An 18,653-nucleotide genomic window follows, 5' to 3' on the forward strand; every position below is an offset into this window, starting at 1 on the left:
TCTTTTCAGAGAATTAGCTCTTAGTTTTATCAGTCTTCTCTAGTATCTTTTTAATTTCTTTATCATTGATTTCTATTCTAATCTTTGTTATTCCCTTACATCTACTAACTATGGGCTCTATTCTGTTTTTTTTCTACTTTTTGAGGTATAAAGTTAGATCGTTTGAGACTTTTCTTATTGCTTGAAGTAGGCATTTATCACTGTGAACTTCTCTCTTAGAACTGCTTTTGCTCGTGGTGTGCCTGGGTTGCTCAGTCAGTTAAGCATCCAACTTTGGCTCAGGTCATGATCTCATGGTCTGTGAGTTTGAGCCCCATGTTAGGCTCTGTACTAACAGCTCAGAGTCTGGAGCCTGTTTTGGATTCTGTGTCCCTCTCTTTCTCTGCCCCTCCCCCACTCACACTGTCTCACTCTAAAAAATAAATAAAACATAAAAATAATAATAGTAAATGAACTACTTTTGCTGCATCCCCAAAATTTTAGTGTTATAATTGAATTTTTGTTTGTTTCAGGATATTTTTGATTGTATACAATTTTTCTGGGGTGCCTGGCTGGTTCAGTTGGTAGAGCATGCAACTCTTAATCACAGGGTTCTGAGTTCAAGCCCCATGTTCAGTGTGGAGCCTAGTTTTATATTGCTGTGGTTGGAAAAGATGCTTGATATGATTTCAGTCCTCTTAAATTTATTAAGACTTACTTGTGGTCAACATATGATCTATTCTAGAGAATGTTTTCTGTGCACTTGAGAAGAATGTATATTCTGTTGCTTTTGGAGGGAATGTTCTATATATACAGTTAAGTCCATCTGATCTGACATGTCATTTAAGGCTGATGTTTCCCTATTGATTTTCTGTCTGGATGATCTATCCATTGGCGTAAGTGAGGTATTAAAGTTCCCTGCTATTATTGTATTGCTGTCTATTTCTCCATTGAGGTCTGTTAATATTTGCTTTATATATTTTGGTGCTCCTATAAATATTTACAACTATTGTATCCTTTTACTGGATTGACCCCTTCATCATTATGTAATGCCCTTATTTGTCTCTTATTATGTAGTCTTTGTTTTAAAATTGATTTTGTCTGGGCACCTGGGTGGCTCAGTCAGTTCAGTGTCCAACTCTTGATTTCGGCTCAGGTCATGATCTCATAGTTCATGGGAGCAAGCCCCTCATCAGTCTCTGTGCTGACAGTGTGGAACCTGCTTGGGATTCTCTCTCTCATCTATCTCTCTGTCTCTTCCCTGCTCATGCTCTCTCTCTCTCTCTAAATAAATAAAAAACATTCAAAAATAAATAAATAAAATTGATTTTGTTGGATATATGTATTAGCTACCCCAGCTTTCTTTTGGTTTCTTTTTTTTTTTTTAATGTTTATTCATTTTTCAGAGAGAGACAGAGAGCATGAGCAGGTAAGGGGCAGAGAGAGAGAGAGGGAGACACAGAACTTGAAGCAGGCTCCAGGCTGTGAGGTGTCAGCACAGAGCCTGACATGGGGCTCAAACCCACGAACCGTGAGATCATGACCTGAGCCAAAGTTGGATGCTTAACTGACTGAGCCATCCAGGCACCCCTCTTTTTTTTTTTTTTAAACATTTATTTCTTTATTTTTGAGAAAGAGAGTGAGCACAAGTGGGGGAGGGGCAGAGAGAGCGGGGGCAGGGTGGCAGGGGGACACAGAATCTGAAGTAGGCTCCAGACCCCTCTAATGCGGGGCTTGAACCCATGCACCACAAGATCATGACCTGAGCCTAAGTCAGACACTTAACTGACTGAACCACCTAGGCACCCTCTTTTGGTTTCTATTGCATGGAATATCTTTTACCATGCCTTTACTTTCAGTCTCTGTATGTCATTACATCTAAAGTGAGTCTCTTACAGGCAGCATATACATGGGTCTTGTGTTTTGGTTTGGTTTTGTTCTTGGTGTTTTATTTTTATTTTGAGAGGGGGTGGGGAGAGGGGTAGAGACAGAGGGAGACAGAATCTGAAGCAGTCTCCAGCTCTGAGCTGTCAGCACAGAGCCAGACACAGGGCTCAGCCACGGGATCATGACCTGAGCCAAAGTAGGACACTTAACTGAGCCATCCAGGCACCCTGGGTCTTGTTTTTTTAATCCATTCAGCCACTCTATGTCTTTTTTTTTTTTTTTTTTTTTTTTTTTAAATAAGCTCTATGCCCAACGTGGTGTTTGAACTCACAACCCTGAGATCAAGAGTCATATGCTCTACCGACTGAGCCAGCCAGGTGCCCCACCACTCTGTCTTTTGATTAGAATTTAGTTCATTTACAGTTAAAGTACTGGACTCCTGGCTGGTTCAGTCATTAAGCATCTGACTTTAGCTCAGGTCATGATCTCACAGTTCGTGAGTTTGAGTCCCTCTTCGGGTGAGCTCAAGCCCCGCTTTCGGTAAGCCCCTCTTCTCTCTCTCCATCTCTCTCTGCCCTCTCACGTGTGCCCTCCCTCTTAAAAAAGAAAAAAAAAATACAGTTTAAGTAATTAATGATAGGCATATGCTTGTTGCCATAGCGTTCATTGTTTTCTGGCTGTTTTTGTAGTTCCTTTCTGTTCTTTTCTTGCTATCTTCCTTTCTGGTTTGATGACTTTCTCTAGTGTTATGCTTATTTTTTTTTTATCTTTTGTGTGTTTACTGTAAGTTTTTGTTTGGGGGTTTACATATAACAACTAATAGCCATCTGTTTTAAGTCAATAACTTAAGTTTGATTCCATTCTCTTTTTTTTTTTTTTTTTCAACGTTTATTTATTTTTGGGACAGAGAGAGACAGAGCATGAACGGGGGAGGGGCAGAGAGAGAGGGAGACACAGAATCGGAAACAGGCTCCAGGCTCTGAGCCATCAGCCCAGAGCCCGACGCGGGGCTCGAACTCGCGGACCGCGAGATCGTGACCTGGCTGAAGTCGGAAGCTCAACCGACTGCGCCACCCAGGCGCCCCCATTCTCTTTTTTTAAACTTCTTTTTTTTTTTAAGTTTATTTAGTTATTTTGGGAGAGAGAGGGAGTGTGCAAGCAGAGGAAGGGCAGAGAGAGAGGGAGAGAGAATCCTAAGTCTGCAAGGAGCCGGACTCAATCCCACAAACTGTGAGATCATGTCCTGAGCCAAAATCGAGAGTCGGATACTTAACTGACTGAGCCACCCAGGTGCCCCAAGTTTTTGATCCCATTCTAAATCTCAACATTCTAACTTCCCTTGCTACATTTTATGTACATTTTAAGATTTTTGACATGTTACTAAATTGCATTTATTAATAGGCTCTGTGCTTATACGTACCATCCCGAAGCTGAGCTCCACTTTATTTTGTAATGAAGCTAAAACATAGTAAGGTACTATTTTAAAGGCACTTGTTATTACATTATTAATTATTGTTACTATTATGTGAACTGGGTGTCCCATTAAATTCTGTAAATATAACAGCTTAGAGAAATAGGAGCTATTACAGTGCTTAGCCCAAAGTAGAAATTTTGTCAGAACATTTTCCATTGGTGCATCAGGGTAGTAATTATATGCTTCTGGACAAGAAGGTAATGGTAATGTGTAGATGTTGTGTTAGGTTGTTGGGGTGATGTGTGGTGTTTCCCCCACTCCAGATTTCTTTATGTTGCTTTTTCAGTAGCATTCATTAATCTGCAGTGTGCTTTCTGATAAGCAGCTCAAAATTTTCCTCCAGCAGGTAAAGCTAAAACCTGTTCTTCTGGTTGAAAATAATCTTATTGACCTTCTTATGGAAAAACAAGTATTTATTACATTTGTGGTATCTGTGATCCTAGAGCCCCACCCCACCTGTAAACCAAATATACTCTTACTTCTTTTTTTTTTTTTTTTTTTTCAACGTTTATTTATTTTTTGGGACAGAGAGAGACAGAGCATGAATGGGGGAGGGGCAGAGAGAGAGGGAGACACAGAATCAGAAACAGGCTCCAGGCTCTGAGCCATCAGCCCAGAGCCTGACGCGGGGCTCGAACTCACGGACCGCGAGATCGTGACCTGGCTGAAGTCGGACGCTTAACCGACTGCGCCACCCAGGCGCCCCTACTCTTACTTCTTTGAATGAAATGTCATTTCTTTAATCTAAACATAAAGACAAAACTCTAGAGCTTAAATATTAATTTAGTTATATTGGCCAGTTTTTCTTCCCTGGTTCTTTTAGTGTTTGGTGGAAATCCTTTCTGAAAGTCATGTTTTTAAATGGTTTGTGCAGTTCTTTCCTGTAGGTGTTAGAATTACTTTTCTTTGTATTCTAAATTTTCTCCAGTGAATTTATGCTGTTTTCATAAAATAGATTTTAATCTGGAGTTCCTACTGTCCCCTACTCAGGTTCAGTAATTTGCTAGAATGGCTCACAGAACTCAGGAAAACAGTTTATTTACATTACCGGTGTATTATAAAGGGTACAACTCAAGAACAGCCAAATAGAAAGGGTGCACAGGGCAAGATATACGGTGGAAGGGTGCAGAGTTTCCCTGTTTTCTCTGAGTGTGCCACTTTCCCAGCACCTCGATGTATTCACCAATCAGGAAGCTCTCTGAACCCCTTTGTTTAGAGTTTTTATGGAGATTCTATTCTGTAGGCAGGAATGATAAAATCATTGGCCATTGGTGAGTAAGTTGATCTCCAGCCACTTTCCTGCCTGGAGGTTAGGTAGTGGAGCTGAAAGTTCCAGCTCTCTAATTATATGGTCAAACTCTGGCACCCAGACCCCATCCTGAAGCCTACAGAGGCCCCCCAAAGTCACTTCATTAGCATAAACTCAGGTTTGGTTGAAACGTTTATTATTAATTACAAAATGACATTTCTTTCCTATCTCTCAGGAAATTCCAAGAGTTTTAGGATTTCTGTGCTAGGAACTGGAATGAAGACCAAATATATATTTTTTTCTTTTCCTTTTTTTTCCTTTTTTGTTTTGTTTTGCTTTTTTCTTTTTTGAGAGAGAGCGCGTGCATATGTATGTGTGCACACATGCAGGTGAGGGGGAATGGCAGAGGGAGAGGGGGAGAGAGAATTTAAGCAGGCTCCACACCCAGCATGGAGCCCGATGCAGGGCTCAGTATCACAACCGTTAGATCACAGCCTGAGCCGAAATCAAGAGTCAGGACGCTTAGGCGATGATGCCACCCAGATGCCCCTATATTTCTTATTATATCACAACACTCATTGTGCTTGCCATGGTTTGTTGCATGCATTTGAGGTGATTTAATTGAATCTGAGCTCATTACTTTGTGTGGGAGCAGAATTTAGCTGCAGTGTATTAGCAGATTCAGTTGGTACAGGATTCTTTTTTTTTTTTTCAAAATGACAAAAGGATCAATTTATTAAGAGGACATTACAATAGTAAGTATGGATCACCGAATAGTGCATGATTCTTTATATTGAGCTAAACTCCCACTTCATTGTGGTGTCCACCCATAGTTTTGCTCTCTAGAGCAGTAGGGAGCAAGTCTGCTCACTCTTCTGAAAGACTGCCTTTCAGATAAAGTGTTGTGTGGAAACCAGCTCTATCACTAACTTAATTCTGGAGTAAATCAACTTGAAAACAGGTAGCTATACTGTGAGGATAATGTAATTACTCCATACAGCCCCAAAACTGCAGAGTTAAAGCCTCCTGGTGCTAATGCACCACTTTCACTGTTGTTCTATTTCTGCTTTTCCACTGGAAGCCTATGTAAGTTTGTAGAAATAATCCCTTGGGATCTACCAGCTCTTAGAGCATCCCTCTCTACTCCTTCATCTTCCTGGTGTCCAGGTAAGTTAATAGCTTCACTGTGAATATTCCATTTGACAAGCTATTTGTAATACATTTGCTTATAACTAAAGACTTAAACGTTAAGCAAAGCAGAATGCTGTATTTTGATGCACAGAGTCCTTTTACATTTTTTGATTTGACATCTTTCCAGACGATACAGCAAAATGTATTTACTCTCTTAAGGCAAATCATTTCCAGGCAGTGAGGAAACAGATTTTATATCTCCCATGTGATTGTGCCCCTTAATATTTGTATGTGTCAAAAAGTTATCACAATAAAAACCCCGGGGACCAGTGCCTGTTCACTTCTCTATACTGACTTTAAAATCTCTGCTCCTTGGGGTGCCTGGCTGGCTCGGTTGGAAGAGCATACAACTCTTGATCCTGAGGTAGTGATTTCAAGCCCCATGTTGGGTATAGAGGTTACTTAAATGAAAATAAAACTTAAAATTAGGCGCACCTGGCTGGCTCAGTCAGTAGAGCTTGCAACTGTTAATCTCAAGGCTGTGAGTTCAAGCCTCACATTGGGCATGGAGCGAACTTAAAAAAATAAAATAAAAATAAATTAAAAAAAATAGCTGCCTGTTATATTTGTTTGTATCAGCTACATGTAGTATGAGGGAGTTTGAGTAGCATACCTGTTTGGAGACTTTATGAAAAAGCGAATCTTGTCATAAGGGACTACAAATAATCACAGAATGCCATCAGTGATTCTATTCATGTCTGTTTCTGAATATTTCAAGAAGTCCAACTCAGTTCAGATACTACCCAGGCCCTCCAATCCTGAACTTTTTTTGTTTAATTCAATTTATTTTTTTATATATAGTTCACAAATCAAGGACTTAATAAACACTGAAAAGTTATCTTCCTCCTTACATTTTCTCATCTACTCAGGTGCTGTCTCAGGTATTATTAGCTTTTTATGTATCTTTCCAGAATTTATTCATGTACAAGCAAGCTGTATATTATTTACTTCCTTTCTTGGTACACAGTTTCTCACCTTTTTTTTTTTTTTTTTCAGTCAAAAAAAAAAAAAAATAGCATATCTCATGGAAACTTCCCTAAACATTTTTTTACAGCTTCATGGTATTACATTGTGCACATGTTCCCCTAATTTACTAATCAGACACTCTTGGCAGGCATTTAGGTTTGTTTCTATTTTTTTCTAGGTTTTTTAAAAAAAAATAATCTTGCACAGTATACCTATGTGAAAATACATTCTAGAGCCATCTTAATTTTATGGGGCTAGTATAAATAGAAAAACACTGACTATGGTCAAGAGGTTCAACTTTTTTTTTAAAGTCTATTTTGAGAGAGAGAGAGAGGCAGAGAAAGAGAAAGAGAGAGACAGAGAGACAGAGAGACAGAGAGAGAGAATCCTAAGCAAGCTCTGGCTCAGTCTCAAGAACCATGAAATCATAACCTGAGCCAAAATCAGGAGTTGGATGCTTAACCAACTGAGCTACCCAGGCACCCCAAGAGGTTCAACTTTAATTGATTTAGCTATTATTCTTTATTCTGAGAGGGGCCTTGAGTTATTGGAGAATAAGAGAAATGAACTTATCAAACTTTGAAGGTTAGGAAAATGATATCCATTTAACCTTTTTTTTTTTTTTTTTTTAGCCTTTTAAGTAGAGAAATTTTACTGCACATTACTACCCTTCACAGACTTTAGAGGCATCTTTAACTTCTTTTCTTCCCCCTTCTACTGTCAGTCCAGTCAGTCACCACGTGTTTTGCTTCTCCCATCCTAGTACTATTTGTATTTGACCCTTTTCCATTCCCACTTCAGCATCTTATCCAGCCTAGTTATTCACGCCAGGATATATCTGCACTCAGACTTTTCTGTGTGCATAATACTGGTAATGAATACCTCCTGGGGTATTCAATACTGGTATTAAATACCTTCTGTGTACCAGTCACTGTACTAACTGCTCCTTATGTACTGATCATTTCAATCCTCACAACTACTCTCTGGGATGATAGTAATATTTCCATTTCACAGGTGAAGAAATTGAGGCACAGAGATTATATAGCTAAGAAGTAATGGAGTCAAACAGCTATAAAATGGTCTCAGTTCTTGAAAAGTTAATGTCCTAATTAGAACAAATAGGAAGCCATTCCTTCAAACTAGGAATGCTACACTAGTCCAGAGAAGAAAGGAAGGAGAGGACTGAGAAAATGGAGATTTTTAAAAAAATGTTTATTCACTTTTGGGACGCCTTGGTGGCTTAGTTGGTTAAATGTTCCACTTCGGCTCAGGTCATGATCTCACAGTTCATGGGTTCAAGCACCACATCAGGCTCTGTGCTGACAGCTCAGAGCTTGGAGCCTGCTTTGGATTCTGTGTCTAGCTCTCTCTCTACCGCTCCCCTGCTCATGCTCTCTCTCTCAAAAGTGAGAACAAAATGTTTATTCACTTTTGAGAGAGTGCAAGCAGAGGTGGGGCAAAGAGAGAGGGGGACAGAGGATCCAAAGCGGGCTTTGCACTGACAGTAGCGAGCCAGATGTAGGTCTTGAACCCACAAACCGTGAGATCATGACCTGAGCTGAAGTTGGACGCTCAACTGAGTGAGCCACCCAGGTACCCCAAAAATGGAGATTTTTATAGACGAGAGTGATGTAGGTGAATAAATGGTGGTTATTTGTAAGCACATGCTAGACAGGGAAAAAATCATGAGTACCCCAGGACTGAGTTTGTAAAATTGTCAAATTCTTTCAGCCAAACTAGCATTGAACTGTTGCATCATATCCATTTGGGAAGTTTTTAAAATATTGTTGGTTCCTGACCCCATCCCTGAGCTGCTCCTGAATTAGATGGTGTGAGGTAGAGCCGTAGAATCTGTGGTATTGCTGTCATCACAGGCTATTCTTAAGCATAGACAGACCAGACTACCACTGGCTAAAGAAGGAAGAAGATACTGTGGTTGACTAGAACAAGAGGATGCTTTATGTGAGAAATATTTAGAGTTAATATGAGTAGGGCCAAATCCTATGAGGAAAGGCCAGGCTAAAGAGTTCAGAGTTGAAGCAGTAGTCAGAGAGTAAGTCACTGGGTTTGTCAGCAGATCTGTTACGAGCAGTGTTCTAAGCAGACTTTTCTGGCAGCAATATGCAGAAAAGAAAGACAGGAATAAGAACCAAGCTAGGAGACAGTTACAGGAAACTGAGAACCATAACATGACTGTGAGAGTAGGCATTTTCATGTCTACAAAGACATGAATTAGTAAATTAGTGATCCAAGGTTCAACCCCGTGAAGAATATTTTATGTGCAAAGAGTATCAAAAAATAAGAGACCTGGGGTGCCTGGCTGGCTTAGTTGTTGGAGCATTCAATTCTTGATCTCAGGGTTGTGAGTTCAAGCCTCACGCTGGATGTAGAGATTACTTATAAAATGAAAGGAAGAGGGGCGCCTGGGTGGCTCAGTTGGTTAAGCGGCCGACTTCGGCTAGGGTCATGATCTCGCGGTCCGTGAGTTCGAGCCCCGCGTCGGGCTCTGTGCTGACAGCTCAGAGCCTGGAGCCTGTTTCAGACTCTATGTCTCCCTCTCTCTGACCCTCCCCCGTTCATGCTCTGTCTCTCTCTGTCTCAAAAATAAATAAATGTTAAAAAAAATTTAAATAAAATAAAATAAAATGAAAGGAAGAGACCCACTTTCCAAATTGAATAATACATAAGAATTGACATTGGGGTTTCACTTCTGGTCTATACCATTAATCTGGCATTTTATTTCTGAGGGGCACCATAAGAAGTGATAATGTGTAGAAGTCACAGTTATCTTTCTTTAAATAATCTAATTTTACCTAACCTCTACTTACAAGCTTATTCATCAAAAATCCTTTTTAAATCTGTGTTTTCTAATTTTACTACTCACAGGACTAATAATTTTCAGGTTCTGTCTCACTCTGTGGTATTGTCAGAGATTCTGACATGGCAAAGAGGTTGGTTAAGAGTACAGCCTCTGGAATGACACCAGCTGTATTAAAATCCCAGCTTTGCCACATGCCAACTCTATGACATTAGGATTTAAGCCCCCTTTTCCCCAGTTTCTTCATCAATAAAATGAAAATATGGTAGTACTTACCATAAAATAAGATTGTTAAAAGGATTAACAGAGATGCCTGGTTCAAAGTAACGATTCAAATTTTAGCTATTATTTAGCAATAAAAATAATAGTATTTGCTTTTTTTTAATGTTTATTTTAAGAGAGAGAGGCAGAGAGAAAGGGAGAATCCCAAGCAGACTCCATACTGTCAGCACAGATCCTGATGCAGGGCTTGAACTCATGAACTGTGAGATCATGACCTGAACTGAAACCAAGACTCAGACACTTAACTGAGTACCCAAGTGTCCCAATGGTATTTGCTTTAAAAACAACAACAACAACAACAACAACAACAACAACAACAAAAACCTTCTCATGTGGTGCCTGGGTGGCTTCAGTCCCTTAACACACTCTGAGTTTTGATTTCGGCTCGTTATGATATCATGGTTCATGAGATAGAGCCCCGTGTAGGGCTCTGTGCTGACAGTGCGAAGCCTGCTTGGTATTCTTTCTCCCTCTCTCTCTGTCCCTTCCTTGCTTACACTCTCGTTCTCTATCTCTTAAAATAGGGGCTCCTGGGTGGCTCAGTTGATTACGTGTCTAATTCAATTTCAGGTCAGGCCATGATCTCACAGTTCGTGAATTCAAGCCCTACATCAGACTCTGTGCTGACAGTGTGGATCCTCTCCCCCTCTCTCTGCCCCTTCTTCGCACGCGCTCTCTCTCTCTCTCTCTCTCTCAATAAATAAATAAATAAATAACTTAAAAAAAAGAAATCTGTCTTCTGTAATTTTCATTTATGACAACTGAGTTCTCTAATATACGTCAATTATAAGTATGTTTTATTTAGCAGAAATTTGTTAGGCTCATACCATGGGCCAGCACTGTGTTAGGTACTTGTAATAATGAATTAAATAAGACATGGCTGCCTGAGGAGCTGGGAGAAACTATTACTGACACACACAGCCCTTCTTTCTCCTGATAAATGGATAGATTTTAGAATATCTGTATCTGAATCCAACTTCTTTTTGTTAAAAAAGAAGGCCAAATTACTATCTCTTTGAGAATATCATTCAAGGGATCTTTAATTTATATATTATACAATTCACTTGGTTCCTTTTCCTTAAGCTCTGTTATTTTTTCATGCTGCTTTTGTAATTAAAATTCAGAATTTTCCTGTCCTGAGGTAGTAGAGTGTCTTTACTGTACATCAGGTGGTTTTAACCTGGGTTTTGTAGATCTCAGTATATCTGGGGATGGGTGGCTTTGTGGGTTCATGAACCTTCCCAAATCATATGCAAAATTGAGTGTGTATACATGGATTCTTAGAGTGGAAAGAGTCCTTAATTTTTCTAAAATTCTCAAAGGATTCTGTCACACCAAAATATTAAGAACCACTGTATATTAAAATCTTCATTTAATAGGTTTCGTCTTATGACTATTTTGTACCATTTACCATTTAGATTTTCTCACAAGAAGAAAGGAAAATTCAAGATGTAATATTTCATAATTGTATTTCTTAAAATGTGTATACAATTTTTCATTGTATATTTTCAAATGTGTAATACAATTTTTGAAAATGGCACTTGAACATTAGAATTTATTCTTAAATTATCTAACAATATTATAACCATGCTACATTTTTTGTTGCAAATATATTTGTTGTTTGTCTTTAGTGCCAGGACCTTCTGGTGATAATGGCATCAGTATTACCATGATCTTGATGGCCTGGATGGTTATTGCAGTGATTTTGTTTCTACTGAGACCTCCTAATCTAAGAGGATCCAATCTTACTGGAAAGCCAACCAGTCCTCATAATGTAAGTGTTGCGGATTAGAAATTCATTTGGGTAGGGGTGGGTGTGGCCTGGGAATGGGAGGAGTTTGTTTTGACTGAAATATCTGAATTGGCAAAAGGAAGATTTAACTCATGGAATAAGTTCTTCCTGTGTAGTTCTTGTAAATCTTGCAACCCCAAAAGGCTTAATCTTCATGGAGTTACATATAGAGAGAAACACAGACCAGTAGCCCAAAAAGAGTTGTAGAATGAATTCCAATCTTTACTCACATTCCAGTCTTTCTCAACATAGAAAATGATCCAGTTCATAATAATCCACAGCAGTACTTCTCAAATCTCAGTCTTTCACCCTCACAGTTGATCCCTTGCTTCTCATGGTTCCCGCTCTGTAAATTCTCTTACTAGCTATAGTTCATATTTTTCCCTCTACTTCACTTTTTCCCCTTCTGTCCTAGCTATTAAATTCAGTAGAGACCCTGAGCCTATCTGGCTAAATCCTGTTTTCCTTTTGTTTTCCCATCCAGTTTCTCTTAAAAACTCATCCAGTTCTGCATCATAATAGATCAAATGCTGGCAAAGGAGAGATAGGATCATTCATGTTGATAAATCTTGATAGTCATGATTACTACCATTTATAGAACCTAGGTAAAAAATAGCATAAATAAAGTGACCCAACAGTGAGTGTTTTGTGCTATCTTGAATAGAAGAAACTCCACTGAAGGATTCCTTTTAATTGTTTGGAGAACCAGCATTTATATTTTTTCTTTTCTATTTGACTTGGATGTTATCTCTTGAAAAATATTTCCATGATGAATTCATTGTTGAACACCAAATTATCCCACTAATTCCCTTCTCCAACCTTCACCATATGGAATTGCTAAAATAATTTCTTCTTTTCCACAATCTGTGTTGTTATTATTAGAAGTTTAGTTAAACTAATTTCTTACATAGGAGAAAGCAAATGATAATCAGTGCTTTTTTTTTTTTTTAATAGAACATTTAGTTATGTAGCCATGCTGATTTTAAGAAAGAAAGCATCATTAGCACGATATAAAGGGCCTTAAATTTATTTTTTGGTTTTCATGGAGAGAAAGGTATCCATAAAACAGCTTGTATGTTGTCTTGATAAGGTGCTTTCTCCTCAGCCTTTTTTCTTACTTTCTATGCATAGTTTTACTACTTTCATATCAAAGACCAACTTCCTCAACTTTTGGAGCTAAAGAAGTTCAACTTAATAAGCTGGTTTAGAAGCCATCAAAACTGACAGAAATCTAAGATAATAGTCACTAAATCTTATTTCATTGTAGGCCAGCAGTTCTAGAAGAGTAGGCCCACTGCCCTAAGAATAAGCAAGAAAACATATTGACTAATTTTAGGCTATAGTTCACATTTTGACCTTATTTGAAAAATTGACCACCCTCAACTGGGGCCTCCTATAGCAGGTCACAGTAAATAAATGGAATCTTCTTGAAGGTTTCTAAAGCTTTGATCTTTCCTTTACAGTTCAAATACTTTCTCTTGCAAGTAACAAAAATCAGCTTGGCCTGGTTTAAACAAGTGGCTTTATTGGTTTACACATTAGAAAATCCAGAAAGGTTGTAGGATCAGTGTTTTAGGTTGTTTAACAGTATCATCGAAGCCCTACTTTCTTTCCTCAGACCATCAGCTTCATTCCAAAGTGAGCTCCCTTTGTGGTCATAGGATGCCTGCCAACAGCATCTGGAGTCACATGCTTCCTCATTGACATTCTGTAGTGAGAAACAAAAATCTCTAGCTTCTCTTTGGTTGTACTGAGCTCAGTCATCTTAGCAAGAGGGATGATGCTACCTTTATTGGTTTAAATATCACTTCTGGAGCTGTCAGCAAGAGCAATTTCCTCCATATCATACTACTGTTACACAATTTTCCTTTCTTCTGTGCTACAGGGAGGAATGAAACAAACATTGGTGAATTACAGTGTTAATCTAGTGTTCCCTTGTGCAGAAACATATAAAAAGTTCAAATAAGTATATGATTAGGGATTGGAGGGTGGTGGGCATGCTGCTCAACACTTACTATATGTGTTAGATTAGTTGCACTGGGATTTAAGAAGTAAATTCCATAATTTCTGTCTTTCTAATGCCAGGGACAAGATCCACCAGCCCCTCCTGTGGACTAACTTTGTGATATGGGAAGTGAAAATAGTTAACACCTTGCACGACCAAATGAACGAAGATGACCAGAGTACTCTTAACCCCATTAGAACTGTTTTTCCTTTTGCATCTGCAATATGGGATGGTATTGTTTTCATGAGCCTCTAGAAATTTCACTTGCAAGCTTATTTTTGCTTCCTGTGTTATCACCATTCCTTTTTACAGCATATTTGAGTAAATGATTATATTAAAAAAAAGTTACATGGGCTTTTTTGGTTATCCTACACTTAAACATTCCACTCATTCTGTTTGTAACTGTGATCATAATTTTTGTGATGATTTCTGGCCTGATTGAAGGAAATTTGAGATCTCTGCATTTAAATATTTTAAATAGTTTTGATAGGTTTTTAAATTGCTTTTTTTTTTCATTAGTTATTTATAAAGTTACTTGGGGTTGTCTGAGATTGTATGAAAAAAAATTAGAACCACACTGTATTTACATTTACCTTGATTTGCAGGTGGCAGTTATCTCTAGTTCTTGGGACTGTGGCAGCCTTTGGAATATTTTACAGTTCTGTGTCATCCACTACAATTGGCTTATGTGGCTAGAAAAGGAAGGGAGAAGAAATGAAATAGTTGTTTACTAAGTTTTTTATTCCCATAAAAATGTCTAATATTAGGAGAACTTTAAACATGATTTAAATATGGTGGATGATTTACAGTCCATTATAGCCTTACAAGGTTTGTGAAAGGAGGAAAAAAGTTAATTCTTTCTGCCTTTGCCAAGTATATTCTATACAGTAATAATTTAAGCTATAATTTATTCGTTAAATGGGTGCCTCTCAGGAACCTTCTTTTCTGTTCTAACACTTCCCTGTTAAATGGAACTATCTTAAAGCTGTATTGGGGACCTATTTGGTTACTGATATTTGAATGCTTTTTACTTATTTAGTCTTTTTTCTGTGAGGAAAAAATTGAATCTTTTATTATCCTTCTTACTTTAAAATATATTTGATGAATTCTTAGTTTACTCCAAGGGAGAAGGAGGAAAATGAAAAAGCAATCAAGGATCTTTTTCTCACCCCTTATCTCATTCTTGTTTAGTAATAGGATGGATTGGGGTGAGGAGGAGTATTAATATAAGTAAAATTTTGAAGTGTATGAAAAGTAAAAGGTTGCATTGTTTTGCTCAGTTTGAAAGAAAATACAAATGGCATAAAAACGAAGTCTGCATGACCCATGTGGTTATGGAATTTTTTCTTAGCAAGTGATTACAGATGGTTTATGGGGGCTAGAAGATCTTTTGCTATCAATGTAAGGATTTTTCCCCCAGATGAGTCTAGCTTTTCACTGTATTGATCTGAGAAATTACTTGTATGAATTAATAAACTTCTCTATATCATTGTACTGTTTAATAGAGTCTCTGATACAATTGTGTGATGCTCATAGGGTATTTTCCCCCCTTTATTATGATTACATTTTAGGCCATAAACATTTTAAGGGCTTCATTCATTATATAATCCAATATTGACTGCTTGCATTCCTTTTGTGCATCTTGGCTTTGTGCTTAATTTCTTGACATAATATAACCTACTCAATTACTTTATGCTAATTGAAGGGTATCATAACACAGGTAAGTCAAATCTTGGATAATTGAGCACCAGAGGTTTCAAGTTCTTCCTCTTGCTGGGCCTGGAAACCTTCCCAGCTTTATAGCTGTTAGAGTATTTAATGCAGAAAGGGCAGGAATGGCATAGGATGGAGCTGAATCTCTGTAAGCATTCCTTTTTCTGCCCTTGCCCCCTAGACTTTGAAGGCTTACACATATATCCTAACAGTCTTTTCTCTAAGCTGCTACAAAGCCAATCTTTGGCAGAGATACTGATGTATTTACTGAATCTGTGGCTCACAAATAATTGAGAATTGGCTTTGGTTGAAGCCAACTGGCCTAGACCTGGAAACAGAATGTCTAGTGTTAGCTAGAGACCTGCAAATCTAGATTCTTATTCCTGGTTCTTCATTTCTGTTATGTACACTTAATTGATAGTACATCTAGAATATTAACCTTTTCTATATGGACCATCTATTTAATTAGCAACAAAGCTCCTAGAGAAGTAGTTTTGGTTTTTTTGCTTATAAAATTTCTCCGTATTCCTGAGAAAGACCATGTACTACTGCATATAAAGTATTCCTGTTAACTAGTAATTTATATTATTCTATTTAATTCTTAAACTTCTACATGTGGCCTTCTTATTGAGCACACTCTTAGTCATTACTTGGCTTATAAACATTCACCTGAACTGTGGCTACAATCATTTTTAAATAATCTGGAAAAAAGAAAGCTAAAGCTTCACACTTTAATTTTTGGCTCTTAAATATTCCACAACTAACATTAAGTTAATTTTATTTAAGAGTGATTTGATGTACCTTATGCAAAGTAATGTTTTCTTTCCATATGGAAAAAGTTAACATTGGAACTGTGTATAGTAAAAGATTTTATCATGTATCTATCCAAGCACTATCCCATAGCCAGCAAGTCATATTTTAAACTTGCAGAGATTTTCCAAAGTAACTGTTAGGTTCAGCTATTCCATGGTTACTTTTAGTGTCATTGTGTGGTATGTGATGTGGTAGTATTTATAGAATTGCTGAATTTTTATATTTTCAAAGAAACCTTGGAAATTTGTCACTCTGAATTAAAGTCTGTCACTCTAAATAAACATGTGCTAAAATTGGACCAGCACATCAGCTTACAACACAAAATAGCAACTTGAAGGAGAAATGAAGCGTTTACACATAATGGGTTAAATTTTTGTTGTTGCAATAGTAGGTTTAGTCTTAACATAATATTTCTAAATGAAAAATCATATGTATTTGTTACCATGTCTGATGATTGCTTTGTTAAAAGCAAAAGTGGTCATGTGATGTACTAAATATTAATTGCTGTTTTTAAATGTTTAAATCATGCCAAACAAATCATGTCTGTGCCATCCAGGGTTTATTGTAATCTTTTACTGAGTACTTGGACTGGGATAAAGGGCTTGTACTATGCACTTTTTATTAATGAATAAATAGAAAACGTTACTAATGCATTGTTTTCTGTTTGGCTTTTGTGGGAATTGAAGCAAACATCTTTTGCTTAGTAAAATGTTAACATTCTTTATTAAACAATTTCTTTGTAAGACTTTTTACTCCTAACTAAAGACATTCCATAGAGAAATGGAATTTTCAAGGAAAACATTTCTATAATAGCAGTAGGGCCAGTATTCAGAAGTAGGGATTCTGAGAAATCTTTAGGAAATTAGATTACAATTACATTTCTTTAGTTACTGTTTTTTAAATTTCTTCTAGGATACAGGGTTAATAGACATTTGCTTTGAGGGAATAATATCCAATAGTATTAATTATTTGAGCAGACAGATGTTACCTAAAAGGAGCTAGACATGTAACTGTACTGAACACATGCCAAAGTAAGAATTTGCTTTTGTCCTGTGACCTGGAATGCATCCAGATAACTAAAGATTGTTAATCCCCCACGTTAATAAAGATTGTTAAAAAAATTTTTAGACAATTTTACAATTTTTTAAGCAATTTTACAATTGCTCTGGGCATGGTTATGGTATCAGTGTCTTTGTGATATTTAAGTGTTCTTTAAAACAGCAAAATTTGTGAAATACATAATTTCCTGAAGGCAGTTAATGATTTCAATCTCAAGTTTGTCATACATATGTCAGTAGATATCTGAACCCCTGTAATGATAAGTTTTCATTAAATGGTTCTGCAGTATTAGTTTTCCTCTTAGAAAGTGGAATTCTAATAAGTTTTTTCTTCCTGCCATTTCATCTGATAGTTTTCTCAGCTCCAAATCTCAGTTTATAGAGTTGATTTTTCTCCCCACCAAAAAGTTCCATAAACAACAACTGTGATTATCTATCACGCTCAGATTTTTAAAAACTGGAGTTATCAAGGTGATCTTTTCCCATGGGAAACTTAACTTTGCATGTCTTTTCTCAAACAAATGGACTATGTTGGTTCAGTAAACATTTCAACAAGCGTTTATATTTGTTAATTGTTAAACTGTTTCTGCTTTAAAATGGGTGTTATTCAAAATTAGATTACGGAAACCATTTTAAATCATCAGATGCCAAATTAAGACGTCTATTGAAAGGGAGGTGGAAGATGTCTGGGAAGCAGGGAATATGTACGGGTAAAGAATAATATGTGTAATTTTAAGAATAAGGCAACTTTCATATCAAAAAGGAATATTCCCTTATACAAAACTCTTCTTGTTTCTAGGAAATTTGGGAATGAGAAAAAAATATTTACAATCCCTGCAATACCAGAGGTCTTACCTCTTAAAAATCTGGTTCCTATATTCTCATAGACACACATATTATGTCTTGATGATTAATGAATTTGAATTGCATTGTTTGTGAAGAACTGAGCAAAATTAAAGAGCACAAATACTACATAGCAAGTTCAGCATTATAGAATAAGTCTCCTATGTTGTTTTTAAATGAATCTGTTATATAGTTACTCATTCAGTGCCAAAGGAAGAGGCACTGTACATTCAAAAGGCATTACAGACCCTGGCCTGAATGCAGCTCTCCCTGACAACTAATTAGTATAGAAACATTAAACTTTGGAAGTCTGGATGTTTTAAAGGTGATTCCTTAACAATTAATACAGCAAGTAAAATTTTGTGGTTACAACATATAGAACAAATACAAATCTGACACCAGAGCCTACACTACCAACACATGGATTAAGATTTACGTCCTTGTGGGTGTCAGTTAAGTGTCCAATTCTTGATTTGGGCTCAGGTCATGATCTCATGGTTCATGGGTTCAAGCCCCATGTCTGACTCTGCACTGACAGTGCGGAGTCAGCTTGAGATTCTCTCTGTCCCTTCCTCTCCCTCTC

The 18,653-nt window shown here is 37.4% G+C and overlaps 1 protein-coding gene and 1 long non-coding RNA gene across 2 annotated transcripts in view; one reads left to right on the top strand and one right to left on the bottom strand.

Moving 5' to 3' along the window:
* SMIM14 (small integral membrane protein 14) overlaps positions 1-16,822 on the top strand; it is an 81,828-nt gene extending 65,006 nt beyond the window's left edge. The window contains exons 4-5 of the mRNA XM_025921346.2: positions 11,478-11,620; positions 13,724-16,822. Of these exons, the coding sequence (XP_025777131.1) occupies positions 11,478-11,620; positions 13,724-13,756 (176 nt within the window). The 3' untranslated portion in view covers positions 13,757-16,822. The remainder of the gene's footprint in view (positions 1-11,477; positions 11,621-13,723) is intronic.
* Positions 13,143-13,730, bottom strand: LOC147582038 (uncharacterized). Its single transcript, XR_015250507.1, has 2 exons — positions 13,426-13,730; positions 13,143-13,346 (listed from the first exon to the last, which is right to left on the bottom strand). It is a non-coding gene; the product is annotated as an uncharacterized LOC147582038 (long non-coding RNA).
* Positions 16,823-18,653: the final 1,831 nt, after the last annotated feature.

Source organism: Puma concolor, chromosome B1, assembly GCF_028749965.1.
Source record: "Puma concolor isolate L17-30 chromosome B1, mPumCon1.1.hap2, whole genome shotgun sequence".
Taxonomy (NCBI): Eukaryota; Metazoa; Chordata; class Mammalia; order Carnivora; family Felidae; genus Puma; species Puma concolor.